The sequence below is a fragment of the Pristis pectinata genome, chromosome 33 (assembly GCF_009764475.1).
Source record: "Pristis pectinata isolate sPriPec2 chromosome 33, sPriPec2.1.pri, whole genome shotgun sequence".
NCBI lineage: Eukaryota > Metazoa > Chordata > Chondrichthyes > Rhinopristiformes > Pristidae > Pristis > Pristis pectinata.
This window is the reverse complement of record NC_067437.1, coordinates 66,048-93,399: the sequence shown is the minus strand read 5'-3', so window position 1 is coordinate 93,399 and position 27,352 is coordinate 66,048. Positions and strand designations below refer to the sequence as shown.

The 27,352-nt window shown below is 50.4% G+C and overlaps 1 protein-coding gene across 3 annotated transcripts; it reads left to right on the top strand.

Annotated features, from left to right (window-relative positions):
* On the top strand, positions 1–21,302 carry chmp2a (charged multivesicular body protein 2A). Of its 3 annotated transcripts, none has more exons than XM_052042916.1 (7): positions 105–123; positions 4,760–4,837; positions 5,183–5,364; positions 9,933–10,112; positions 14,214–14,344; positions 17,798–17,859; positions 18,714–21,302. In XM_052042916.1, the coding sequence occupies exons 3-7, from the start codon at positions 5,197–5,199 to the stop codon at positions 18,830–18,832; spliced, it is 660 nt and encodes a 219-aa protein (XP_051898876.1). In that variant the 5' UTR covers positions 105–123; positions 4,760–4,837; positions 5,183–5,196; the 3' UTR covers positions 18,833–21,302. The 3 variants fall into 3 exon arrangements, with proteins under 3 accessions (XP_051898877.1, XP_051898876.1, XP_051898878.1); XM_052042918.1 differs by lacking the exon at positions 105–123 and having other exon boundaries at positions 4,245–4,837; positions 18,714–18,832; positions 20,748–21,302; XM_052042917.1 differs by lacking the exon at positions 4,760–4,837 and having other exon boundaries at positions 1–123.
* Positions 21,303–27,352: the final 6,050 nt, after the last annotated feature.

Sequence of the window (27,352 nt, the reverse complement as noted above, 5' to 3'; positions counted from 1 at the left end):
GAGTAACGCTGAGCGGGCCGGGGAGCGCCGGGCCGGGGTAGAGGACGGGGCCGCAGGAGGCGCCGTAAACACTGAGGCCTTCCCCCGGCTGCTGGGCCCGGGGGCGGGTCTGGAAGACTGGAGGTGGTGGAGGGAGAGAGATGGGATTGGAGGGAGTGGAGGGAGTGGGCGGAGAGGGAGTGGGGGGGAGGAGGGAGTGGGGGGGAGGGGGGGAGGAGGGGAGGGGGAGGGGGGAGGAGGGAGTGGGGGTGGGGAGGGGGATGGGGAGGATGGGAGTGCGAGGGGGTGAAGGGGGAGAGGAAGGGAGTGGGGGGGAGGAGGAGGAGGGAGGTGGGGGGAGGGGAGGAGGGAGTGGGGGGGGGGGGGAGGGGGAGGGGGGGGAGGGGGTGGGGGGGGAGGGGGGGGGGGGGGGGGGGGGGGGGGGGGGGGGGGGGGGGGGGGGGGGGGGGGAGGGGGGGGAGGGGGGGGGGGGGGGGGGGGGGGGGGAGGGGGGGGGGGGGGAGGGGGAGGGGGGGGGGGGGGGGGGGGGGGGGGGGGGGGGGGGGGGGGGGAGGGGGGGGGGGGGGGGGGGGGGGGGGGAGGGGGGGGGGGGGGGGGAGGGGGGGAGGGGGGGGGGGGGGGGGGGGGGGGAGGGGGGGTGGGGGGGGGGAGGGGAGGGGGGGGGGGGGGAGGGGGGGGGGGGGAGGGGGGGGGGGGGGGGGGGGGGGGGGGGGGGGGGGAGGGGGGGGGGAGGGGGGAGGGGGGGGGAGGGGGGGGGGGGGGGGGGGGGGGGGGGGGGGGGGAGAGGGGGGGGGGGGGGGGGGGGGGGGGGGGGGGGGGGGGGGGGGGGGAGGGGGGAGGGGGGGGGGGGGGGGGGGGGGGGGGGGGGGGGGGGGGGGGGAGGGGGGGGGGGGGGGGGGAGGGGGGGGGGGGGGGGGGAGGAGGGGGAGGGGGGGGGGGGGGGGGGGGGGGGGGGGGGGGAGGGAGGGGGGGGGGGGGGGGGGGGGGGGGGGGGGGAGGGGGGGGGGGGGGGGGGGGGGGGGGGAGGGGGGGGGGGGGGATGGGGGGGGGGGGGGGGGGGGGTAGGGGGGGGGGGGAGGGGGGGGAGTGGGGGGGGGGGGGGGGGGAGGGTGGGGGGGGGGGGAGGGGGGGGGGGGGGGGGGGGGGGGGGGGGGGGGGAGGGGGGGGGGGGGGGGGAGGGTGGGGGGGGGGGAGGGTGGGGGGGGGGCGGGGGGGGGGTCGGGGGGGTGGGGGGGGGTGGTTTGGGTAGGGGAGGCAGGGGGCGGGGGGGGGGGGGGCGGGGGGGGGGGAGGGGGTGGGGGGGGAGGGGGGGAGGGGGGGGGGGGGGGGGGGGGGGGGGAGGGGAGGGGGGGGGAGGGGGGAGTGTGGGGGAGGGGTGAGGAGGGAGGGGTGAGGAGGGAGTGGGGGGGAGGGGGGAGGGGAGGGAGGGAGTGGGGGGGAGAGGGAGGGAGTGGGGGGGAGGGGGGGGGAGGAGGGAGGGGGAGGAGGAGGGAGTGGGCTGGAGGGGGGGGAGGGGGGGAGGAGGAGTGGGAGGAGGGGGGGGAGGAGGGAGGGGGGAGGAGGGGGGGAGGAGGGGAGTGGGGGGAGGGGGAGGAGGGATGTGGGGGGGAGGGGGAGGAGAGGGGAGAGGGAGGAGGGAGTGGGGGGAGGGGGAGGAGGGAGTGGGGGGAGGGGGAGGAAAGGGGAGAGGGAGGAGGGAGTGGGGGGAGGGGGGAGGAGGGAGTGGGGGGGAGGGGGAGGAGAGGGGGAGAGGTGAGGAGGGAGTGGGGGGGAGGGGGAGGAGAGGGGGAGAGGGAGGAGGGAGTGGGGGGGAGGAGGGAGTGGGGGGGAGGGGGAGGAGAGGGGGAGAGGGAGGAAGGGAGTGGGGGAGGGGGGGGAGGGGGAGGAGAGGGGGAGAGGAGGAGGGAGTGGGGGGGAGGAGGGAGAGTGGGGGGGAGGGGGAGGAGAGGGAGGAGGGAGGGGGGGGGAGGAGGTGAGTGGGGGGGGAGGGGGAGGAGAGGGGGGGAGAGGGAGGCGGGAGGGGGGAGGGGGAGAGGGGGGGGGGGAGGGGGAGGAGAGGGGGAGAGGGAGGAGGGAGTGGGGGGGAGGAGGAGGGGGGAGGGGGGAGGAGAGGGGGGAGGGGAGGGGGAGGTGGAGTGAGGGGGAGGGGGGAGGTGGGGGGAGGGGGAGGAGGGAGTGGGGGGAGGGGGAAGAGGGAGTGAGTGGGGGGAGGGGGAGGAGGGAGTGGGGGAAGAGGAGGGAGTGGGGGGGAGGAGGATGTGGGGGGGAGGGGAGGAGGGAGTGGGGGGGGGAGGGGGAGGAGGGAGTGGGGGGGATGGGGGAGGAGGGAGTGGGGGGGAGGAGGAGGAGGGTAGTGGGGGAGGGGGGAGGAGGGAGTGGGGGGAGGAGGAGGAGGAGGGAGTGGAGGGAGTGGGGGAGGGGGAGGTGGGAGTGGGGGGGAGGGGGAGGAGGGAGTGGGGGGGAGGGGGAGGAGGGAGTGGGGGGGGAGGGGGAGGAGGGAGTGGGGGGGAGGAGGGGAGTGGGGGGGGAGGGGGAGGTGGGAGTGGGGGGGAGGAGGGAGTGGGGGGGGGGAGGAGGGAGTGGGCGGGAGGGGGAGGTGGGAGTGGGGGGGAGGGGAGGTGGGAGTGGGGGGGAGGAGGGAGTGGGGGGGGGAGGAGGGAGTGGGGGGGAGGGGGAGGTGGGAGTGGGGGGGGGAGGAGGGAGTGGGGGGGAGGGGGGAGGGGGAGGAGGGAGTGGGGGGGAGGGGGAGGAGGGAGTGGGGGGGAGGGGGAGGAGGGAGTGGGGGGGAGGGGGAGGGGGTGTGGGGAGGAGGGGGAGGGGGAGTGGGGGGGGAGGGGGGAGGGGGAGTGGGGGGGAGGGGGAGTGTGGGGGAGGGGTGAGGAGGGAGTGGGGGGAGGGGGAGGGAGGGAGTGGGGGGGAGGGAGGAGGAGGGAGTGGGGGGGAGGGGGGGAGGAGGGAGGGGGAGGAGGAGGGAGTGGGCTGGAGGGGGGGAGGAGGGGGGGGGAGGGGGGAGGAGGGAGGGGGGGAGGAGGGGGGGGGAGGGGGGAGGAGGGAGTGGGGGGGAGGGGGAGGAGGGGGGGGAGCGGGAGGAGAGGGGGAGAGGGAGGAGGGAGTGGGGGGGAGGGGGAGGAGGGAGTGGGGGGGAGGGGGAGGAGAGGGGGAGTAGGGAGGAGGGAGTGGGGGGGAGGAGGGAGTGGGGGGGAGGGGGAGGAGAGGGGGAGAGGGAGGAGGGAGTGGGGGGAGGGGGAGGAGGGAGGAGGGAGGGGGAGGAGAGGGGGGAGAGGGAGGAGGGAGGGGGAGGAGAGGGGGAGTGGGAGGAGGGAGGGGGAGGAGAGGGGGAGAGGGAGGAGGGAGGGGGAGGAGAGGGGGAGAGGGAGGAGGGAGGGGGAGGAGATGGGGGGGAGAGGGAGGGAGGAGGGGGAGGAGATGGGGGGGAGAGGGAGGGAGGAGGGGGAGGAGATGGGGGGGGAGGGAGGAGGGGGAGGAGATGGGGGGGGAGAGGGAGGGGGGAGGGGGAGGCGATGGGGGGGAGAGGGAGGGGGGAGGGGGAGGAGAGGGGGAGGGGGAGGAGAGGGGGAGGAAGGAGGGGGAGGAGAGGGGGAGGGGAGGGGGGAGGGGGGAGGGGGAGGGGGAGGAGAGGGGGAGGGGGAGGAGAGGGGGAGGAGGGGGGAGAGGGAGGGGGGAGGGGGAGGAGAGGGGGAGAGGGAGGAGGGAGTGGGGGGGAGGAGGAGGGGGGGAGGGGGGAGGAGAGGGGGAGGGGAGGGGGAGGTGGAGTGAGGGGAGGGGGGAGTGGGGGGAGGGGGAGGAGGGAGTGGGGGGAGGGGGAAGAGGGAGTGGAGTGGGGGGAGGGGGAGGAGGGAGTGGGGGGAAGTGGGGGGAAGAGGGAGTGGAGTGGGGGGGAGGAGGGAGTGGGGGGGAAGGGGGAGGAGTGGGGGGGTGCGGGGGATGGAGTGGGGGGATGGAGGGAGGGAGTGGAGGGGTGCGTCGGATGGAGTGGGGTGGGAGGGAGTGGGGGGATGGAGGGAGGGGTGGGAGGGGGTAGGGACTGGGGAGAGGAGGGAGGTATGGGGAGGGCATGGGGGAGGAATTGGGACCAATGGGGGATGGAGAGGTACGGGTGGGGAGAGGGGAGGGGATGGCGGAGGGAGGTAGAGGGAAGGTGAGGTGGGAGGGTGAGTGATGGGCAAAGGTGGTAGTTGTGGGGAAGGTGTGGGTATGTGCTGGCCAGGCAGTGGCTGGGGGCATGAGGGGAAGTGTTTGTCTGCTGTGATTCTTATTTGGTGGCCTTGCTATGCCCAGGGCTGGAAGATGCAGCTGGGCCTGAGCCCTTGGACTTGGGGCCCTGTCTCCAGTGGACCTGGTGGGTTGCATTCTCACCCTAAGCCAGAACATTTCCATTGCAGCCATTTAAGCACCAAAATTTGGCCAGTGGTCACATTGCAATTCCAAGAAATTGCTGCACATTCGGAGGTGGTCCATTGGGTTAAAAGATCCTGTGGTATGATAGCCAAGAACACGGCTGGGCAATGTTTCTGCTTCAGACAGTACAATGAAAGTAGTAAATCTTATGATATTACATTGGATCATGCAAGTCCAACCAGCACTTTGGGACTTCTTTGTGGTTCCCTTGACTCTTCTTCCCAGTAAAAGGACTCGGAATTGTGCACAATATGGTTAATGGAAGATTGATCTCCCAAGTGGGCTCAATGAAGCCTCTAAATGAAATCCTAATGGACCTGCCCTAACCCTTGCTGCCTAGGAGATCAGCCACGAAATGCAACTGGGAAGAGAAAAACACAATTTGGCAACCCTGCTTTAGGACAGCTCAGGGCTTAAGGTATTAACATTTGCATTCTACGCAAAGGTCTGAATAAAATAAAGCATAATTGGAATCCAGTGATATTTTAAATAAACTGAAGGAAAGTAGTTAATTATCAATAATGTAGATACCTTTAAGATTTGTAACATTGCAGTAGCAGTCTTAATGCAGTGGGGGGTTCTCTGAGGTTACGGAAAAAATGGCTGTGCCTCTGGGGCTTTCAAAGTCATAGTTATCTTTGAAAACTTGTAATGAGGCTGAGATGGGAAGAATCTGCTCGTAGCTGAAGGAAGGGGAAAGAGGAGTGATGTAATCCTGAAGGGTAAGTTGTGCTCACCCTACTTTCCTTTCCCCTCCCCACAGTTCAGTGAAGCACCATGAATGCCATATTTGGTAGGAGAAAGACCCCGGAGGAGATGCTCCGGCAGAACCAACGGGCCCTGAACCGGGCGATGCGCGAGTTGGACCGTGAGCGAATGAAGCTGGAGCAGCAGGAGAAGAAAATAATTGCTGACATCAAGAAAATGGCAAAACAGGGACAGATGGTATGTGCACGAGAAGTCCCTTCAGGAGCCATTTGTTCATGAGGAGAGTAAACTGATGGACCTGTTTGGTCACAGCATATGGGCTAGACCACTTAGAACAGAGATCAGAAGAAATTTCTTTACCCAGAGGGTGGTGAACCTCTTTATCACATAAGGCACAGTTGGTAGAGCTGCTGCCTCACAGCTCCAGGGACCTGGGTTTGATCCTGACTTCGGGTGCTGTCTGTGTGGAGTTTGCATTTTCTCCCTGATGATGTGAGATTCCTCTGGGTGCTCTCGTTTCCTCCCACATCCCAAACATCTGGGTTGGTAGGTTAATTGGCTGCTGTAAATTGCACTCGTGTAGATGAGTAGTGGAATCTGGGGGAGGTAAAGGGATTGTGGGCAGAATTAAATAAGACTAGTGTAATTGTTCGGCTACCACGTCCATGCTGACTATCAAGCACCAATCTATAAGTTTCACTCTCAAGACCACTGTCTTCCCTGTCTCATTCCTTGACCACCTTCCAGATCCCTTGACCTCCACTGATGAGGGCAGTGAGTGTTGGGCAGCACTACCAGTCATGGTGCTCCTCCAAGTCATACATCATCATGATTTAGAAACATCGGCAATCCATCATCGCTGGGTCTAAATGCTAACCCTTTGCCCAACAGCACTTGAGTCCAAACCTCTGGATTACTGGTGCAGTAACTAAACCACTGTGCCATTAATATTTTCAGATGTTGTCATCATTGGCACCTGTATGCTACATCTCCAACGTAAAGCAGAACATTGAACAGCATCGGAACAGGCCTTTCAAACCAATGTCTGTTCCAACCAAGATGCCAATTTAAATTGCACATCCACCTGCACCTGTATTTATCAATGCTCCTTGGGGTCCTGCCATTCACTGTATACTTTCCTCTTGCATTTGACCTGCCAAAGTGCATCACATTAAACTTGTCCAGATTAAACTCCTTCTGCTATTTTTCTACCCATATTTCCAACTGGTCTATATCCTGCTGTACCTTTTGACTCACTATCCACAACTATGCCAATTTTTGTGTCGCTGCTAACTTGCTAATCAGTCCACCCCATCTACATTTTCATCCAAATCATTCATACACAAGAGGTCGCAGCACTGATCCTTGTAGAATACACTGCTCAGAAATCTCCAGTCAGAATAACCCCCCTCCACCACTACCCTCTGGCTTCTATAGCCAAGCCAATTTTGAATCCAATCAACCAAGTTTTCATGGATCCCATGTGCCTTAATCTTCTGAATCAGCCTACAGTGAAGAACCTTGTCAAATGCTTTATTAATGTCCATGTACACAACATCCACTGCCCTACCCTGGTCAATCATCTCTGTCCCCTTAGAAAAAACTCAATTAAGTTTGTAAGACATGACCTCCCATGCACAAAGCCGTGCTGACTATCCCTAATCAGTGTGATTTTCCAGGTGCGAGTAGATCCTTTCCCCAAGAATCTTCTCCAGTAACCTCCCCACCACTGACGTAAGGCTCACTGGCCTACAATCTTTTCACAGTGAGCAATATCCTTATGTTGCTGATGGGAAATTGGAGAATCTGCTGTTTTGGCTGGACAGGCTTGGACTGCCTGTTGGATCAGCTGTTAGCATATCCCTCTGACACCAGCAGTTGCTTTGCCGTGGACTCATTAAAATGAATGATGAGATATGTCACTTAGTCATAGAGCAATACAGCATAAGTACAGGCCCTTCGGCCCAACAAGTCCATGCCAACCACGATGCCCACTCAGCTAGTCCCATTTTCCTGCATTTGGCCATATCCCTCTAAGTCCTGCCCCTCCATGTACCTATCCAAGTTGCTTATAAGTGATATTATTATACCTGCCTTGACCACTTCCTCTGGCAGCTCATTCCATATGCTCACCACCCTCTGTGTGGAAAAATTTGCCCCTCAGGTCCCTTTTAATCTTTCCCTTATTGCCCTAAACCTATGCCCTCTGGTTTTAGACTTCCCTACCATGGGGAAAAGACTGTTACAGTCCACCTTACATAATTTTAAGCATTTCTATAAGGTCACCCCTCATTCTCCTATGTTCCAAGGAATAAAGACCTAGCCTGGCCAACCTCTCCCTGTAACTCAGGACATCTAGTCCTGGCAACATCCTCGTAAATCTTCTCTACAGTCTTTCCACTTTAACCACATCTTTCCTATAATAAGGTAACCAAAACTTTACACAGTAGTCCAAGTGCAGTACTACAACATAATTCCCTGGGTAATGAAGACTAGCATGCCAAATGCCTTTTTCACCAACCTGTCTACCTATGACACCACTTTCAACGAATATGTACTTGTACTCTTAGGTCCCTCTGTTCCATTACACTCCATATTGCACTACCAATCATAGTACAAGTCCTACGCTGGTTTGACTTCCTAAAGTGCATCTGTATTGAAATCCATTTGCCACTCCTCAGCCCACTTCCCTAAGTGATCAAGATCCATCTGTAATCTACGACAACCTTCTTCACTATCAACAACACCTAAATTTGTGTCATCCACAAACTTACTGATCAAGCCTTGTGCATTTGCATCCAAATCATTTATATGAATAACAAGGGTCCCAACACCGACCTCTGCGGCACACCACTCGTCACCGATGTCCATTCCGAGAAGCAACTTTCAGCGACCACCCTCTGCTTCCTACCTCCAAGCCAATTTTGAATCCACCTTACAGGCTCTCTCTGGATTCCATGGGACCTAACCTTCTAGACCAGCCTGCCATGTGGGACCTTGTGGAAGGCCTTGCTAAAGTCCAAATGGACAACATCCACCACCCTCCCCTCATCTACCTTTTTGGTTACCTCTTCAAAAGACTCTAAAAGGTTCATCAAGCATGACTTTCCACGCACAAAGCCATGGTGACTCCTAATCGGCCTCTGTCTATCCAAATGCTGGTAGATCCTGTCCCTTAGAACTCCCTCCAGTAACTTCCCCGCTATTGATGTCAGGTTGACTGGCCTGTAGTTTCTTGGCTTGTCCTTGCTGCCCTTTCCGAACAACGGAACGACATTAGCCACCTTCCGTTCTTCGGGAACTTCACCATTGGCTAACGATGAAGCAAGTATCTCTACTTCATCGTTAAGGTTGTAATAGCAGTGGGAGGTCAGTAAAGTGGGAAGAAGAGTGTGAAGAAAAACATTTGCTGAAGTTTGAAAATGTATTCTGATTAAATGTGACTGCAACATCATTGCAGAATAGTCACGACCCCAGAATACGCGAGACCATCTGGTCTCACTCTCCCTCACTCTTTCACCTGGTAAATCCTTCCTTTTCAGTTAGTTATCTAGCTCTGTTTTGAACGCTGCAATAAAATCTGCCTCCACTACTCTCCTTACGGAGCCTAACCACTTGGTGTGTAAAATAAAAATCTTTTTCCTCGTGTCACTTTTGGTTCTTGCCCAGAGTATCAAGAACCAGAGGACACAGGTTTAGAGTGAGAGGGGCGAGATTTAATAGGAACCTGAGGGGCAACTTTTTTACCCAGAGGGTGGTCTGTATATGGAATGAGCTGCCAGAGGAAGTGGTTGAGGCAGGTATATAAAGAACATTTAAAAGGCACTTGGACAGGTAGGTTGATAGAAAAGGTTTAAAGGGATATTGGCCAAACGCATGCAAATGGGACTAGCTTAAATTGGAATCTTGGTCGGCATGGACCAGTTGGGCTGAAGGGCCTGTTTCTGTGCTATATGACTCAATGAATCTATTACTGATAGCGTGCAGTCCTTGCCATACACATGTAATAGGAAGGACCGAGCGAGTTAGAAAAGTGAGAGCTGAATTGTGATCAAAGTCTTTAAAACAATGACTGGATCGAATGGCAGGCTTTTGGAGGTGTTGTTTTGTGGACGAGTCTAAAACCAGGATTGTTACTGTGAAATTTGATGTGAGGGTTAGAAGGAAGTTCTTCGCTGAGTGTGGAAAAAGTGGAATTGGGGGAGAATTGAAGCAAATAGCAGGAAAGCATTTAACTCGATGAATAAATGAGGAATAGAAGGATACAGTGATGGGATTTGATTTTTGGAGTCTTATAGCAAAGAAATAGGCCCTTTGGCCCACCGAGTCTGTGCTGAGCATCAAGCTTCCAATTACACTAATTCAATACTAATCCCATTTCATTTCCGGCACATTCCCATCAACTCTTCCAGATTCCACCACTCGCCCATGCGCTTAGGGCAATTTACACTGGCTGACTAAACCTGCACGTCTTGAGGATGTGGTAGGAAACTGGAGCACTCAGGGGAAACCCACGCAGTTACGAGGAGAACGTGCAAACTCCATACAGCACCTGAGGACAGGATTGAACCTGGGTCACTAGAGCTGTGAAGCAGTGGCTCGACTAAAGGGGAGGGAGGAGCATAAAGACCAGGATGAATTTGGTGGGTCTAAATTTTTCCTTACTCTCATCCATTCATCAATTTTAGAATATAACATTTTGTTTTAAAAGAAAGCAACTTTATGTGGGAAAAGAAATGGTGGCTTGTTTCTGGACTGAATGTCTCTGCACTCCCCATGAATGAGATTCTTTTGCCAAACCTTAGGATGCAGTGAAAATAATGGCAAAAGACTTGGTGCGGACACGTCGCTACGTGAAGAAGTTCATCATGATGAAGGCAAACATCCAGGCCGTGTCACTGAAGATCCAGACTCTGAAATCCAACAACACCATGGCCCAGGCCATGAAGGGAGTCACCAAAGCCATGGCCACCATGAACCAGCAGGTGAGGTGAATGCCTGTTTTGTTTGTGATGAGTGTTGGGAGTGTGTTTGGCAAAACTGTTGCAGTATGTGATTGTAAAGATGAGGAAAGCAGTTGAATTGCTTCCTTTTTAAAATAAATTTCAAACTTAATCCTTTGACTGCATTATTTGGGATCGTTGGAGAAAGAGATATAACTTTGAAGGCTTCTGATTTACACATTCTGGCTTTTATTTCTCTTATAGTCAGGAGAGCTGTGTTGCTTAAATGGAAGGAAGTTACTCCGCCTACTCATGCTCAATGGTTACGGGATGTTATGTCATACCTGAAGCTAGAGAAGATTCGTTGTTCAGTTTTTGAATCTAACTTAGACTTTCAAACCTTGTGGGGACCTTTTCTGAATTATTTTCAAAATCTCTGATTTGATGACTGAAATGCGGATATTGGCTGACGTTGTTACGTTTTTAAGGGTTTTTCCTTGTTTTTTCCAGCAAGTAGCTTCAGTTTTTGGTAGTAGGAGTAGATTTTTTTTCCTTTATTAACTATTACATGTGATTATTGGGAGTATTGTGATCTCAAGTATGATTTAACACAATGTAATCAGTAGTATTTTTACTCTCTTTCTTGATGCATGTACTTTTTTTTAAGGATTTAATAAAAATATTGTAAAGAAGAAGGCATAAACTGGCATTGGGGACAGTCCAAAAGTGCTCCACCAGGCTAATTTGTGGGATGAGAGTGTTGTCCTGTCACGAGTGGCTTGGGAAATTAGATCCATATTCTTTGGAGTTTAGAAAAATGAGGGTGATCTTACTGAAGTGTATAAGATCCTAAGGGGACACAACAGGAGAGATGTAAAGATGTCTCCACAAGTGGACAGTCTCGAACAAGGGGACATAGTTACAAAATTTGCGGGCAGTTATTTTAAATTGAGGTGTGTAGAGAGTGGTGAATCCACCACACAGAGAGTGGTGAATCTCTGGAGTTCTCCACCCTGGGGCTGCTTAAAGAGGAAGTAGTTAAACTTTAGTGGGGAACTAGCGAGGCAGATCAACCATGATCGTATTGAATAGTGGGATCAGCTTGAGGGGCTGAGTGGCCTCCTGCTCCTATTTTCTTGTGTTCTTTAGTGTGTTGGAGAAATTGATTTTGTGACTAAAAGCAACAAGGGTTGTAAGGTGAGGATGGAGAAAGTGAGGAAAGGAATGCAGGGAACAGGGACCTTGGTTATATAACAGCAATGTCAAGTCAAAGCAATAACACATTGTAGTAGTGTAGAAAGTTACCAGATGAGTATTTAAATAATTGTGTTCAATGAACCCTGACTATAGGAGCAGCCACAAAAAATGCTGGAAATATGATTCATCAGCAACTACGAGGAGCTTGATATGAATTATTATGGGACCTTTACCATAGCCTTGGAGAGGAATAGGTGTAAATGATATGGGACAGTATTTAATTGGGGGAGGGGGAATTGTGATGCTATTAGGCAGGAACTTGGGACTGTAAATTGTGAACAGATGTTCTTGGAAATGCACAACGGAAATGTGGAGGTTGATTTGGGAGTACTTGCATGGGGTTCTGCATACGTTTGTCTCATTGAGCCAGGGTAGGAATGGTAGACTGAAGGAACCGTGGTTGACAAGAGACGTAGAACATCTTGTCGAGTGGAAGAAAGAAGCTTACCTAAGGTTTAGAAAGCAAGGATCAGACATGGGCCCTGGAGAGTTATAAGGTAACCAGGAGGGAACTTAAGAATGGACTTGGGAGAGCTGGAAGGGGGCATGAGAAGGCCTTGGCGAGTAGGATTAAGGAAGACCCCAAGGCATTCGACATGTGAAGGAGGACGACTAGAGTGAGGGTAGGACCCATCAGGGATAAAAAAGGAAACATGCCTGGGTCGGAAGAGGTAGGGGAGGTCCTTAATGAATACTGTGCTTCAGTCTTCACCAGTAAGAGAGACCTTGACGTTTGTAAGGATGGCGTACAACAGGCTGATATGCTAGGGCATGTCGACATGAGGAAAGAGGATGTGCTGGAACATTTGAAAAACATGAGGATAGTTTAGTCACCAGAGCTGGATGGGATAATATCCAAGGTTATTACGGGAAGCGAGAGAGGAGATTGCTGTGCCTTTGGCGATGATCTTTGTGTCCTCACTGGTCATAGGTGTTGTGCCAGATGATTGGAGGGTGGCAAATGTTGTTCCTTTGTTCAAGAAGGTGAGTAGGAACATCCCTGGGAATTACAGGCCAGTGAGTCTTTAGTTGTGGGAAAATTACTGGAGAAGATTCTTAGAGACAGGAATTATGGGCATTTGCAGAAGCATAGGCTGATTAGGGACAGTCAGCGTGGCTTTGTGAGGGGCAGGTTGTGCCTCACGAGCCTGATTGAATTCTTTGAGGATGTGACAAAGCAGATTGATGAAGATAGAGCAGTGGATGTGGTGTACATGGATTTTAGTAAGGTGTTTGATAAAGTTCCTCGTGGAAGGCTCATTCAGAAAGTCAGGAGGCATGGGATCCAGGGAAATTTGGCTGTGTGGATTCAGAATTAGCTCACCCATAGAAGACAGGGTGGTTGTAGATGGAGTGTATTCTGCCTGGAGGTCTGTGACCAGTGGTGTTCCGCAGGGATCTTCTGGGACCCCTAATCTTTGTGATTTTTATAGATGACTTGGATGAGGATGTGGAAGGGTGGATTAGTAAGTTTGCAGATGATATGAAGGTTGGTGGTGTTGTGGATGGTGTAGAAGGTTGTTGTAGGTTACAACAGGACATTGATAGGATGCAGAGCTGGGCTGAGGAGTGGCTGATGGAGTTCAACCCAGAAAAGTGTGCAGTGATACACTTTGGAAGAACAAATTTGAAGGCAGAATACAAGGTGAATGGCAGGACTCTCAGCAGTGTGAAGGAACAGAGCGATCTTGGGGTCCACGTCCATAGGTCCCTCAATGTTGGCGTACAGGTTGATAGGGTTGTTAAGAAGGTGTACGATGTGTTTGCCTTCCTTACTTGGGATATTGAGTTCAAGAGCTGCCAGGTAATGTCGCAGCTGCATAAAACTCTGGTTCAACCACACTTGGAGTATTGTGTTCAGCTCTGGTCGCCTCAATATTGGAAGGATGTAGAAGCTTTAGAAAGGGTACAGAGGAGATTTACCAGGATGCTGCCTGGATTGGAGAGCATGTCTTATGAGGATAGGTTGAGTGAGCTAGTGCTTTTCTCTTTGGAGAGGAGGAAGATGAGATGTGACTTGATAGAGGTGTACAAGGTGATAAGAGCCACAGATCAAGTGGACGGTCAGAGTTTTTTTCACAGGGTGATAGTGGCTCACACGAGAGGGCACAATTTTAAGGTGATCGGAGGAAGGTATTGAGGGGGGGGATGTCAGAGGCAAGTTTTTTTTACACAGAGTGGTGGGTACGTGGAACGCACTGCCAGCAAAGGTGGTAGTGGCAGACACATTCGGGACATTTAAGAGACTCTTAGATAGGCACATGAATGATAGAAAAATGGAGGGCTATGTGGGATGCAAGGGTTAGGTAGATCTTAGAGCAGGATAAAATGTTGGCACAACGTCATGGGCTGGTGTGCTATAATGTTGTATGTTCTATAGAGATCTAGAGCAATACAGCATGGATACAGGCCCTTCAGTCCAACCAGTCCATACCAACTAGACCCAATTTCCTGTGTTCGGCCTATATCCCTCCAAACTCACCCCTCTGTATACCTATCCAAGTGGTTCTTAAATGATACTATTGTACCTGTCTCAACCACTTCCTCTGGCAGCTCGTTCCATGTACTCACCACCCTCTGTGTGAAAAAAGTTGCCCCTCAGGTCCCTATTAAATCTTTCCCCTCTCACCTAAATCTATACCCCCTAGTTTTGGACTCCCCTACCCTGGGGAAAAGACTGGCACTTTTGTTCTTGATTTTTTTTTTATGGTCAATAATCATAAAAATCCTTCCCATTCAGTACACTGTCCGTCCAAACCTGAGCTCTGCATCATTTGGGAGGGTCTATTGGGGCAGAGAAACATTGCTGAAACTTTAGATTAATCATAGCTGGTGGTCAGAGTCATCTCATACTCAAAAGCCCTCACCTTTTCCCCCTCCTTACAGTTGAAATTGCCTCAGATTCAGAAGATCATGATGGAGTTTGAGAAACAGACTGAGATCATGGACATGAAAGAGGAAATGATGAACGATGCCATTGACGATGCCATGGGCGATGAAGATGATGAAGAAGAGAGGTCAGTGAAGAACACCTCATGAGGGTTGAAGGGAATTGGGATCTAGAACGGTGACCTTTGAGTCCAGGGAGCCGACACAGTCTACTTCATATTTGGGATTTTTATTATTCATCCATGGATGTGGTGTTGTTGGCAAAGCTGGTATAGAGAAGAAGGTTGTAAGCCCACCTTTTAGAACTGCTGCAGTCTGTGTGGTGAAGCTGTTCCCACCATGCTGTTGGGTGGGGATTTTAGGATTTGGACCCAGTAACAATGAAAGAATGGTAATATATTTCCAAATCAGGGTGGTGTTTCTAGGGGAACTTGACGTGGTGTTCCCACACACTAGCCATTGTCTTCTGGGTAATGGTTGTGGCTGATGTCTGGTTGCACTTTTACTTGAACTCTTGGCCCAGGACTCCCACTCTGAGATGTGTCAGATTCCCACTGGTGATGGCGATTCACTGCTTTGGATGCTGGAGGTCAGGGAGTTTTCTATTTTCAGAACTGCGGATGTCCAGCACTTCACACCGCCCCAGAGGGCAGCAGCACCCTCTGCCTGTTACTTCCTTTCAACATATGTTCATTTTAATATATCCATCATTTTTTTTGTGAAGTTATGCTGAATTCTGTTTAAACTTCTGGTTAGCAGCCTCAGCAATTATTTTTTCTTCTTCAAAGTAATGAGCACTGACAAAAGATGGTATGTGTTTCTGACATTGTGTGTGCGTGTACTCCATAGAACCGTAGTACACTACAGCACAGAAAACAGGCCATTCGGCCCTTCTAGTCTGTGCCGAAACGGTATTCCGCTAGTCCCATTTGCCTGCATCCAGTCCATAACCCTCCAGACCTCTCCTGTCCATTTATCTATCCAATTTATTCTTAAAACTCAATAGTGAGCCCGCATTTACTACATCAGATGGCAGCCTGTTCCATACTGCCACCACTCTTTGAGTGAAGAAGTTCCCCCTAAACTTTTCCCCTTTCACCCTAACGCCATGTCCTCTTGTACTTATCTCTCTTAATCTAGGTGGAAAGAGCCTACTTGCATTAACTCTGTCTTTACCCCTCATAATTTTGTAAACCTCTATCAAATCTCCCCTCATTCTTCTGCGCTCCAAGGAATAAAGTCCTAACCTGTTCAATCTTTCCCTGTAACTCAACTCCTGAAGACCTGGCAACATTCTAGTAAATCTCCTCTGCACTCTTTCAATCTTACTGATATCCTTCCTATAGGTAGGCGACCAGAACTGCACACAACACTCCAAATTTGGCCTCACCAATGTCTCATACAACCTCACCATAACATCCAAACTCCTATACTCAATACTTTGATTTAAGAGTGCCAGGATGCCAAGAGCCTTCCTTTACAACCCTGTCTACCTGCGATGCCACTTTCGGGGAATTATGTGTCTGAACTCCCAGATCCCTTTGTTCCTCTGCACTCCTCAGTGCCCTACCATTTACTGCGTACGTCCTACCTCGATTTGTCCTTCCAAAATGCAACGCCTCACACTTGTCTGCATTAAATTCCATCTGCCATTTTCTGGCCCATTCTTCCAGTTGCTTCAGATCCCTCTGCAAGCTTTGAAAGCCTCCCTCGTTGTCCACTACGCCTCCAATCTTAGTATCATCAGCAAACTTGCTGATCCAATTTACCATATTATCATCTAGATCATTGATATAAACAACAAACGACAATGGCCCCGACACAGATCTCTGAGGCACACCACTAGTCACAGACCTCCAGTCTGAGAAACAATCGTCCACTACCACTCTCTGTCTTCTCCCACACAACCAATTTCGAATCCAGTTTACAACCTTCCATGGATACCTAGTGTGTGAACCTTCTGAACTAACCTCCCATGTGGGACCTTGTCAAAGGCCTTACTAAAGTCCATGTAGACAACATCTACAGCCTTTCCTTCATCTGCTTTCTTGGTAACCTCCTCGAATAACTCTACAAGATTTGTTAAACACGATCTACCACACACAAAGCCATGCTGACTATCCTTAATCAGCCCTTGGCTGTCCAAATACTTGTATATCCAATCTCTCAGAACACCTTCCAATAATTTACCCACTACTGATGTCAGGCTCACTGGCCTGTCATTACCTGGTTTACTTTTAGATCCTTTTTTAAACAATGGAACTACATGAGCTACCCTCCAGTCCTCCAGCACCGCACCAGTGGCTAAGGACATTTTAAATATATCTGCCAGGGCCCCTGCAATTTCTACACTCATCTCTCTCAATGTGTGAGGAAATATCTTATCAGGCCCAGGGGATTTATCTACCTACTCAGTAGGCAAGATTGGAGCTAGATTCCCCTCTCGATATTTGGTGCTCTGCAATAACACTGGACCCATGAAAATGAGGGGCTGGTGAACCATGTCTCTGTGAGCCATGCAGAAACCTGTCTCTACCCCCCAACAGTGACTCGAATCCAATCTCCCTTGAGAGATTGTGTTTCAGGAGAGTCGGTGATGGGATATCACCAGCCTGGGGAAAACGTGAGTTAATTGAGCTGCTGATACCTGGGGAAGTGGAAGATAGTTTGTAAACCTGTTTCAGCATGTTCATGTTCACAGTGAAGCTGTGTGCAGAGCATATTGCATTGCTCCTTCCATTCTTCTGGGCTTTCTGTATTGGGCCTTGCATTTGGCTGTGGTAAGAGTTTTGGGCCATGAAAAGTTTTCTACCATATTTGTTTACTGACATTGGCAGATAAATCCTGAATCATGAATCTTGAGACTTAAGTATAAAGGAGTGAAAATTCTGTTACAGCTGGACATGACTATGGTTACATTTTGTCGAGAGTATTGTGTTCACATCTGGAGGGATGTATTAGCCTTGACTTGGGTACAGAATCATTTCAACATTACAGCAAGGCCAAAAGGGCTGAATCTCAAGGTTAGTTGGCTTATATACATTGGGGTGAAGGAGATGCCTATGTGCTTACAGCAGTTGAGATGGAGGTATACTTTTCCTTCTGGAAGAGGGAATTCAGAAAAAGCAGGCAAAACATTAACATTGGATGGAGCGCGCACGCACGCGCGCGCACACACACACACACACACACACACACACACACACACACGCACACGCGCATAAAGAATATGGAGGAAAATAAAAGGAAGGGGGCTTGATTGTGCTGTGATATGATTCAGCTATGCTGTAATGGAATGAGTGAACAAGTTGGAGATCTGAATAGAATCTCCTGTTCCTGTGTGTAGATGGGATTGAACAGCCTGGTGTGCTTGTAGTTTGTGGAATCAGGGGAAGGTGCAGGAAGGTGGGCTTGCTGATGGACCAACATATCTTCAGGGATTGAATTTTGCTTCTTGTCTCAAATTCCGAGACACAGAAATCTCAAGTTGGGCTAGACATTTTCGGGGTTCTTATCTCTGTTCCCTCCACAGTTAACACACACTTTGTGTCAGTCTTTGCTGACTCTCTTTTGTCTTTCAGCGATGCTATTGTCTCTCAGGTCCTGGATGAACTTGGACTGAACCTGACTGATGAGCTGTCCAGTAAGTATTACAAACAATCAGCACCACCCCATATACATGGGAAATGTCAGAGTGCAAATGCTGGCTTTCACAAGTTTTCAGGCAGGTGACTTGTCGAACCAGTAATCTAACAATGAGCAAACTGGGCATATTTTCTTCTCTCCACCAGAAGCAGCTTTGGAACTCAAATTTATTTTCTTCTGATGTAGAAGATGATGAGCCAAACATGGGTAGATGGGACTAGCTCGCTGGTCAACACAGTTGGCATGGACAAGTTGGGCTGAAGGGTCTGTTTCCATTGCTGTATGACTCTATATTCTACAGCTGTACCCAATTTTGTGGAGTCTGTCTAACAGTCAGAAGGCTCCAGTACATTGGTGAGAGCTTGAGAGCAGACCTGCACTAAAATAGCACCTTTCAAGACTGCCGGTTGTTCCCAAGCATCTTGTAACCAGTGATGTCAAGGGAATTGAGGGTTATGGGATTTAGTCGGAAAGTATTGTGGCCAACACCAGATCAGCCCTGATCTTATTGAATGGCACATAGTGGCCTGCTCTTGTTTCTGTTGTCACATTTGTAAAACCCAGACAAATAATGTAGCTATTCCCATCCACCTGAGGCAGCAGGCAATTGTCTCATCTGAAAAACAGTACTTATGACAGCATTGCATTCTCTTGGAGTGGGGCATGTCAGGTTGAATTTTGTGCCCAACTCTCTGCTGCTGGGATTGTATAGTGTGGGTGAGAGGGGGGGAGTTTGGTCTCTGGAGCCCTGGGATCATGTCGCAAGGTCACCTCCAGCTGTGGTGGTCAGAGGTCTCTGGACTGACTCCCTCCCCAGGTAGCTAACCCCAGGCTGTTCCTTTCATCTTCTAGACCTGCCAAGCACTGGAGCATCACTCAGCGTTGCTGCTGGGAAAAAAGCGGAGCCGGTGGTCTTGGAAGATGCAGATGCAGACTTGGAAAAACGCCTGAAAAACCTCCGTAAAGACTGAGTGGGTTGTTACATGATTGTTTTTAATTTTAAATTGCGTGTATAATATAGACACCATGGAGAGGTAGTGATTTAGTTCTGTTCTTTTGTTTATGGGAGCGATCGCCAAGCTGACACATTGGGGTTGGGGGGGGTGGTGGGTGCAGATTCCACAGGGTCCCTCTATTCTGTGGAAACAGAGCAGTAGACACAACTTTAGAACGAGGAAAACTAAGTGGATCTGCTGTAGCTGGGAGTCAGCAGGCAGAGATAATTGGAGTCTTGTTGGCTGCCATTGTCTATTATTCCCACATGTTCTTTATTTGTCTTAACCCATCCTTTGCCACTATTGTATTAATGCTCACCAAAGTTTGGGGCAGGGAACACTCCAGATCCACACACATCCCTGGTTTAAGGGAGGTATTTAAAGTGCCCCTGCTGTTCTGGATAAATTCTTTGGAGGAGAGTGAGCAAATTTGTTTTGCTGCAGGGGACTGGAGGAATATGAGGATGAAAACCAATTCCTTGGAGGTTGTGCCCAGCAGGTGTAGTATGGTTGCTGCAATAACACTGTCTGGACTGGTGTGTACCAATTCACATCGGGCCTTGGGGCCACTGGTTCAGTGTTGGCTATGTGTGTGCGTGCCCTCCATTGTACACAGGACTGCACTTTCTCTAACAAAGGTACCGATATCCAGTAGAATATATCAATGCTGAACCCCTGTCAAATGTTCATCTCGGGTGGGAGAACGAGCAGAGGGACATTGTAGCCCACCCTGACTATGGGATTCTAAATCAATAGCAGTCACGGCCAAGAGCTTTGCTTTGCCACCCAATCTCTCGGGTGCTAAGGCTGACTGATTTTTTTTTAAATCAGTTATTTCCTAGAAGATTTATATCTAATGGAGTGAGCACTGAACCCAAAGAAAATGTGGTTCCAACCTAATGCTGGTGTTTCTATTTCCTGTTAGTGTGGGGTGACTAAAAATGACATTCTATGTACAATTAAAAATCTCACCTCGCTCTTCACTTTGTTAACTTTGTCCTTTGTACATTCTTCTGCCAACATTGAATATGACATCTGCCTACGTGAACTTCACACTCTTTAATTATATTCTCCTGGTACAGGGCCACCATTGCTAGGACAGTGTAATTACAGTGTGACTTGTTTACGTGGGTAGATTCCATTGTAAAAATGGGCAAAGGGATTAATACATTTGAGCACAAAGCGGCCTGCATTATGTTGCAATAGTTTGGCCTAATTCTACACTCTCTAACTTCATTCATGTGATCTGGTCACTCCTGTGTGTTGATACCACAATGATTTGGTTGGAGTTAAACATATGAATGGCTGACGGGACGTGTACAAGTAAGGAATGAACTCCAGGCTGTGCGTGTGGATCAGAGCTTCCAGTGTTGCCTCTTTAGGACATGCCATGCTGTCGTTTGTGCCAAGCCTGTTCCCTCTCAGCTCGTAGTTTTGAATTTACTTCGAGCACTGTTTCCCTGGAGTCCTTGTAGCAAACCTGACTTCCCTTGCACATTGGCAGGCCTTGCCAAATCAGGATTGCAGTCGTGAGTTTTAATATTAAATTACTGCTTGCAGTGGAAGGTGTGCAGGAGAGCATTGTAACTTGATGCTCATGTCATTTTGGCTGGCTCTGGTGTGCCCCTGGAAGACAGCTGATTTCTGTACACATTCCCACCAGTCACCCATTTAGACTGGATGTGCATCCTGCTGAGTCCTGTCTATTATTGACACCCAGCTTGTTGCCTGCTAACTGAAACACTAAAACCAAGCAACACAAAATCATGGACTGAATTTGCACCCAATATGCCAATAGTGAGTTTAACCATGAGATGAATATGGTATTTGCCTTCAGCTTGTCTTTCATTAAAATAAATGGACTTGAAGCAAAATTGTTGTTGTATCCTAGATATCAACAATGAACCTACCCACCAACAGCGCTATCAGTGTTTGAAGAGCTTGGATTGTAAAGTACTAAGGACTATTTGTTGGGAGAATGACACGGTATCAGAGGCCACTGTGATATCTCTTAATTAGGGTTCTCCATCTCGTTAGGAGTGCCCAAGGAGCTTTCATCTTTCCTGCAGCCTAACTTGTGAGCTGTATGGCTTATCTCTGCCATGAGATCTCAGCTGCTCATGGGGAGGGTACCTGTGGAGTCTGTGGTGTTGTAAAAATGTTCAGCAGCTTCTGGCATAGCTAAAAATGAAATCTTGTAAAATGCTTTCCATACAAGTGGCTGTCATGATGCACTTTTGATGAAACACTTCATTCTTAAGGAGGGCTGATGTGTGTATGTGTGTGTGTAATCTCAGGAGATGGGTGTCAGGGCAATGTGCAGTCAGTTAATTTTCTTGCAAATGCTTTTATATTTAGGAAACCTGTTTTCTTTGGTTTCTGTATGTATGATCAACCTGGTCTGTTGTAATAAATTATATACCATTTGGTTACTTTTGAAATTTGACCAGAGTCTGGAATCTTTTTGTGGATTTTCATTTCAGTATTCTCTTCTGCTGCTGTGCAGTGATTGGTATTGGTTTATTATTGTCACTTGTACCAGGGTACAGTGAAAAGCTTGTCTTACAAACCGATCGTACAGGTCAGATTGAACAGGTTGATCATGAGCTGGTGGACATGGGGGGATGGGAGGAGGTGAGCAGTGAGCTGGTGGACATAAGAGGTGGGCAGTGAGCTGGGGGAGATGGGGGGTGGAAGGAGGTGGGAGGGTGAGGAGGTAGCAGTGGGCTGGTGGGGGGGGGGGGGGGAAGGAGGTGGTCAGTGAGCCAGTGGACGGGGTGGAGGAGCTGGCAGTGAGCTGGTGGACATGGGGGAAGGAGGTGGGCAGTGAGCTGGTGGACATGGGAGGAGGTGGGCAATGAGCTAGTGGACATATGGGGAGGAGGTGGGCAGTGGGCTGGTGGATATTGGGGGAGGAGGTGGGCAGTGGGCTGGTGGATATTGGGGGAGGAGGTGGGCAGTGGGCTGGTGGATGTGGGGGGAGGAGGTGGGCAGTGAGCTGGTGGACATAGGGGGAGGAGGTGGGCAGTGAGTTGGTGGATAGGGGCAGACATGAGGAGAGACACCAGGAGGAGGCAGGCAATGGCTGGGGAATGTGGGATGGAAGGTACATAAGAAATCGGAGCCCCTCAGGCTTGCTCTGCTACTCATTAAGATCATGGCTGACCTTGCATCGAGAGCACAATCCCCATGCCCCCCAATTCCCATTGTTTAGATCCTTGATTGCACTCTCCCACAGAGCACCTACAGCCCTCTGGTGTAGATTTTAAAATCTTTTCACTGAACGTTGAAAATTCCTTTCATTTCAGTCCAAGTGGACAACTTTGTTCTCTGCCTGAGGAACCAGCCTCCAGCAGCTACCCTATGATTCCCTCTCAGAGCCTTATATAAGATCATCTCTCATTTTTACTAAACTCATCTGTGTAGTTCTGTCTGTCTTGATCTTTCTTCAAGAAGCAATGCTTTTTCCAGGAACCCATTGACATTGCACTGACTCTAAGACAAGTATAACCTTCCTTGCGGAGGGACACTTGAAGTGTGACACGAAGCTTTGAAGAGGTCTCCTCCAGTTCCCTTATAAGGACCTACATAGCATTTTCTTTCCTCATTGCCTGGTGTATCTGATTGCTTACTGTCTGCTGTGCATCCCAAGACCCCACCCCCCCAAACAATATGTATTGGTTTTTCGTGGTTTTATAAAAATGTTGCCCAGCACACAAATAAAAGAAAATAGTAGCAGGAGTAGGTCACTGGCCCTTCAGGCCTGCCTCACTATTCAATATGGTCATGGTTCATCTACCCCAGGCTTCATATTCTCAATCGTCCTCAATTTCCCACTTCCAAAAATGTTGTCTACCTTCTCTTTAATGCCTTCAGTGATCTCACCCCCACAACCTCTGGGGTCAGAATACCAGAGATTCACCAACCTCCACAAAAAACAATAACAACCATTTTCAACCCTATACTTTCATCTGCTGCCTCACTGCCCTTGTTCATGTCCTTTAATGTGAGTTTCACCTTGCAAGAGTCTAAACGAGGCACATTTGCAGATTGTTACCAGTTGATTAGCTGATTAACAGCAGCAAATAAAATGAAGGTAGGTAAAAGTGGAGCGACCATTGTGTGAGTGGGCCAGTGGTAGAGTGGGGGACTGAGGCTTCGGCTCAAGAGTCAGAAGTGAAGGTAAGTCTCTGGTAAGTTTCTTGCTTTGATGTTCCCTTCAGGGCTAGGCCAGAGTAGTTAGAATGGCTCCAGGGTCAGTGATGTGTTCTTGTGAGATGTGGGAGTTCTGGGAGACCTCCAATCTCCCTGATGGCTACATCTGCACGAGGTGCATCCAGCTGCAGCTCCTTACAGATTGCGTTAGGGAAATAGAGATGCAGCTAGATGATCTTGAGCTCCTATGGGGTAACAAGAAGTTCATAGATAAGAGCTACATGGAGGCAGTCACTCCTAAGCTGCAGGAGGCAGGTAGCTGGGTGACTGTCAGGAGAAGGAGAGAGAATAGGCAGGTAGTGCAGAGTACCCCTGTGGCCGTTCCCCTCAATAACAGATATATGGCTCTGGATACTGTTGGGGTTTTGGAGGGGGGAGGGGGGGTGGAACGTGGGAAGTGACCTACCAGGGGAAAGCTGCAATGACCAGGTCTCTGGCACTGAGCCTGGTTGTGTGGCGCAGAGGGGAAGGGGGCGGAAGAGGAGAGTGGTAGTGATAGAGGATTCCATATTAAGGGGGGCAGACAGGAGATTCTGTTGATGTGAAAGAGAATCCCGGATGGTATGTTGCCTCCCAAGTTCCAGGGTCAGGGACATCTCGGATCGGGTCCACAGCATTCTAAAGGGGGAGGGTGAACAGCCAGAGGTCGTGGTACATATTGGTATCAATCACAAAGGTAGGATAAGAGATGACGTCCTGAAGAAGGAATATAGGGAGCTAGGTAGGAAGTTGAAAAGCAGGAACTCAAGGGTAGTAATCTCTGGATTGCAGCCTGTGCCATGCGCCAGTAATGGTAAGAATTGGTTGATTTGGTAGATGAATGTGTGTCTGAGGAGTTGGTGAAGGGGGCAAGGTTTCACATTTGTTGCTCATTGGGATCTCTTCCGGGGCCGGGTTACATCTGAACTGGAGGGGGACCAACATTCTTGCAGGCAGGTTTGCTAGAACTGTTGGGGAGGGTTTAAATTAATTTGGCAGGGGAAGGGGAACCAGAGTGACAGGTCAGAGTAGGTGCAGAGTGTAGAAAGACTGCGAGGAAGGATAGGCAGTTGAAAGGGCAAAATTGCAGTCAGGTGGGTGGGCTGAAGTGTGTCTACTTCAATGCAAGAAGCATCAGGAACAAGGTTGATGAACTTGGAGCATGGGTAAGTACGTGGAACTATGATGTGGTGGCCATTACAGAGAGTTGGCTGTCTCAAGGGCAGGAATGGCTGCTGGATATTCCGGTGTTTAGATGTTTCAAAAGGCACAGGGATGGAGGTAAAAGAGGTGGGGGAGTGGCTTTGCTGATTAGGAACGGTGTCACAGCTGTAGATCACTGGAAAAGATTCTTAGAGGCAGGATTTATGGGCATTTGGAGAAGTATAGGCTAATTAGGGACAGTCAGCATAGCTTTGTGAGGGGCAGGTCATGCCTCACGAGCCTGATTGAATTCTTTAAGGATGTGACAAAGCACATTGATGAAGGTAGAGCAGTGGATGTGGTGTACATGGATTTTAGTAAAGCATTTGATGAGGGTCCTCATGGAAGGCTCATTCAGAAAGTCAGGAGGCATGGGATCCAGGGAAACATGGCTGTGTGGATTCAGAATTGGCTCACCTATATAAGTCGGGGTGGTGGTAGATGGAGTGTTTTCTGCCTGGAGGTCGGTGACCAGTGGTGTTCTGCAGGGATCTGTTTTGGGACCCCTGCTCTTTGTGATTTTTATAAATGACTTGGATGAGGATGTGGAAGGCTGGGTTAGTAAGTTTGCTGATGACACAAAGGTTGCTAGATGGAGTTCAACCCAGAAAAGTGTGAAGTGATACACTTTGGAATATCAAATTTGAATGCAGGATACAAGGTGAATGGCAGGACTCTTAGCAGTGTGGAGGAACAGAGGGATCTTGGGGTCAACGTCCATCGATCCCTCAATGTTGGCGTGCAGGTTGATAGGGTTGTTAAGAAGGTGTATGCTGTGTTTGCCTTCATTAGTCGGGGTATTGATTTCAAGAGAAGTGAGGTAATGTTGTGGCTCTGTAGAACTCTGGTTAGACTGCACTTAGAATATTGTGTTCAGTTCTGGTTGCCTCATTATTAGAAAGGATATGGAAGCTTTTAGAGAGGGTGCAGAGAAGATTGACCAGGATGCTGCCTGGATTGGAGAGCATGTCTCATGAGGATAGATTGAGTGAGCTGGGGCTTTTCTCTTTGGAGAGAAGGAGGATGAGAGGTGACTGGATAGAGGTGTACAAGATGATAAGAGGCATAGATCGAGTGGACAGTCGGAGACTTTTTCCCAGAGCGAAAATGGCTAACATGAGGGGGCATATTTTTTAAGGTGATTGTAGGAAGGGTATAGGGGGATGTCAGCACTGCAGGCAGAGGTTGTGGGGGCAGATACATTAGGGACATTTAAGAGACTCTTGGATAGCCACATGAATGATAGAAAAATGGAGGGCCATGTGGGAGGGAAGGGTTTGATAGATATAAGAGCAGGATAAAATGTTGGCACAACATCATGGGCTGAAGGGCCTGTACTGTGCTGTAATGTTTTATGTGCACCCTGCCCAACCCCCTTTCCTCGCTGCCTTTGCATCATCAGCATACTTCAATATTCTACCCTCTGGTCTTTCATTAGTCAATAGCTGAAGGCTCAGTACTGACTCCCATAGAGCTCCACTAGCAGCTGTTTGACAACTTGAAAATGACCTGTTCATTTCACTCCATTTTTTATTTTAACCAGACCTTGATTCACACTGATATGTTACCTCCTCATTACCTGCCGGTAAAAAATATCTTTGATTTATTAAATACCTTCCCTCTCTTTAACTCTTATCATATAAATTTCAAAGTGCCTGGATTTCATATGTATATTTAATGATGGAGATCTATAAATTTGCTGACAACTGACTTCAGGTTAACTGTTCTCTGGTTCCCTATTTTCTCTCTGGAATGTAGTGTTAATGAGTGGGAAATGGAGAGCAGTCTGCAAAGTTTTGAGGGATGCAGCAACAAACCAGATTAAATGGATCATTGGACTAATGAGATTCTTTGTCCTGTTTCTGTATCAGAAAAATTGGTGGTGGAGTGGTGTTCTTTAAATTTCACTTGACCTGTACATCTTAATAATTTTATTACAGTCATGGAGTTGTGCAGCACAGAAATGGACCCTTCAGCCCACCACGTCCATACTGACCCTTTCCCTCTAATCCCATTTGCTACATTAAGACCGTATCCTTTGCTGTGCCTGAATGACTCTTAAACATTGTGATTGTGTCTGATTCCACCAACTCGTCTGGCGGCACATTTCCAATATCAACCCCTCTGTGTAAAATTACCCCTCTCATCTCTTTTCAAACTCCTTCCTCTCACCTTAAACCTATGCTGTCTTGATTTTGGTACGCCTGTCATTGGAAGAAGATTTTGATTACCTTATCTGTGTATCTCACATTTTTAAATATTCCTGTCAGATCACCCCTCAGCCTCCTTTGCTCCAGAGTAAATAAACCCAGTCTACCCAATATCTTCCCCATAACTAAAGTCCTCCATCCCAAGCAACACCTTGGTGAATCTGCTCTGCACACTCTCTCCTTCCTATAGTGTGGCGACCAGAACTGCACACAGTACTCCAAGTTCGGCCTAATGAATGTTTTGTAAAGTTGCAGTATGACGTCCCAACTCTCATGTTAAAAACTCTTTCTCTGCACAATGTTGGTTCAAAAAAACAAGCTGGAGATTGGCACCAGGTCATTCAGAGCTGTGACTTCCTCAGTGGTTATAGGAGGCTGGCAACTGGTCAGGAGCCTCAGTCAAACTTCGCATTGGCTGATCCTTCAGTGGTGATGAGTTGATCCACTTGTTCAGGCTGGTGATGGAGGACATGGAGGAAGAAGAGATCAAGACATCGATGGCTGGGTTGCGGAAATGGATAATTACACCCCCCCCCCAGCTTCAAGTGTAGCCTGTTGTGGGTGGAGGGGGTGGGGACACTGGTGGCCATATTGTTTACTTTTTTTTTACACATGTTTTGTCCATTTAGGATGGTAAATTTAGGGCAAGGAAATTGCAACGCAAAGTTTAAAATTTAACATGACAGTGACGTGGTTAAACTTGCTCACCCAAGAGAGTATGCTGCAGTTCAAGTGTCAGTTTCCCTGTGCACTAACCTTTTACCTTGAATTGCTCAGTTTTTATAGCCTCTTAGTTGTAAAGTCCAGATCACTGGAGGTTTCTAAAGAAGAATTAAATAAGTTTTTGAAGCTGGCAGAATTGAAGGCTACGTGGAACTGGCGCAGAAGA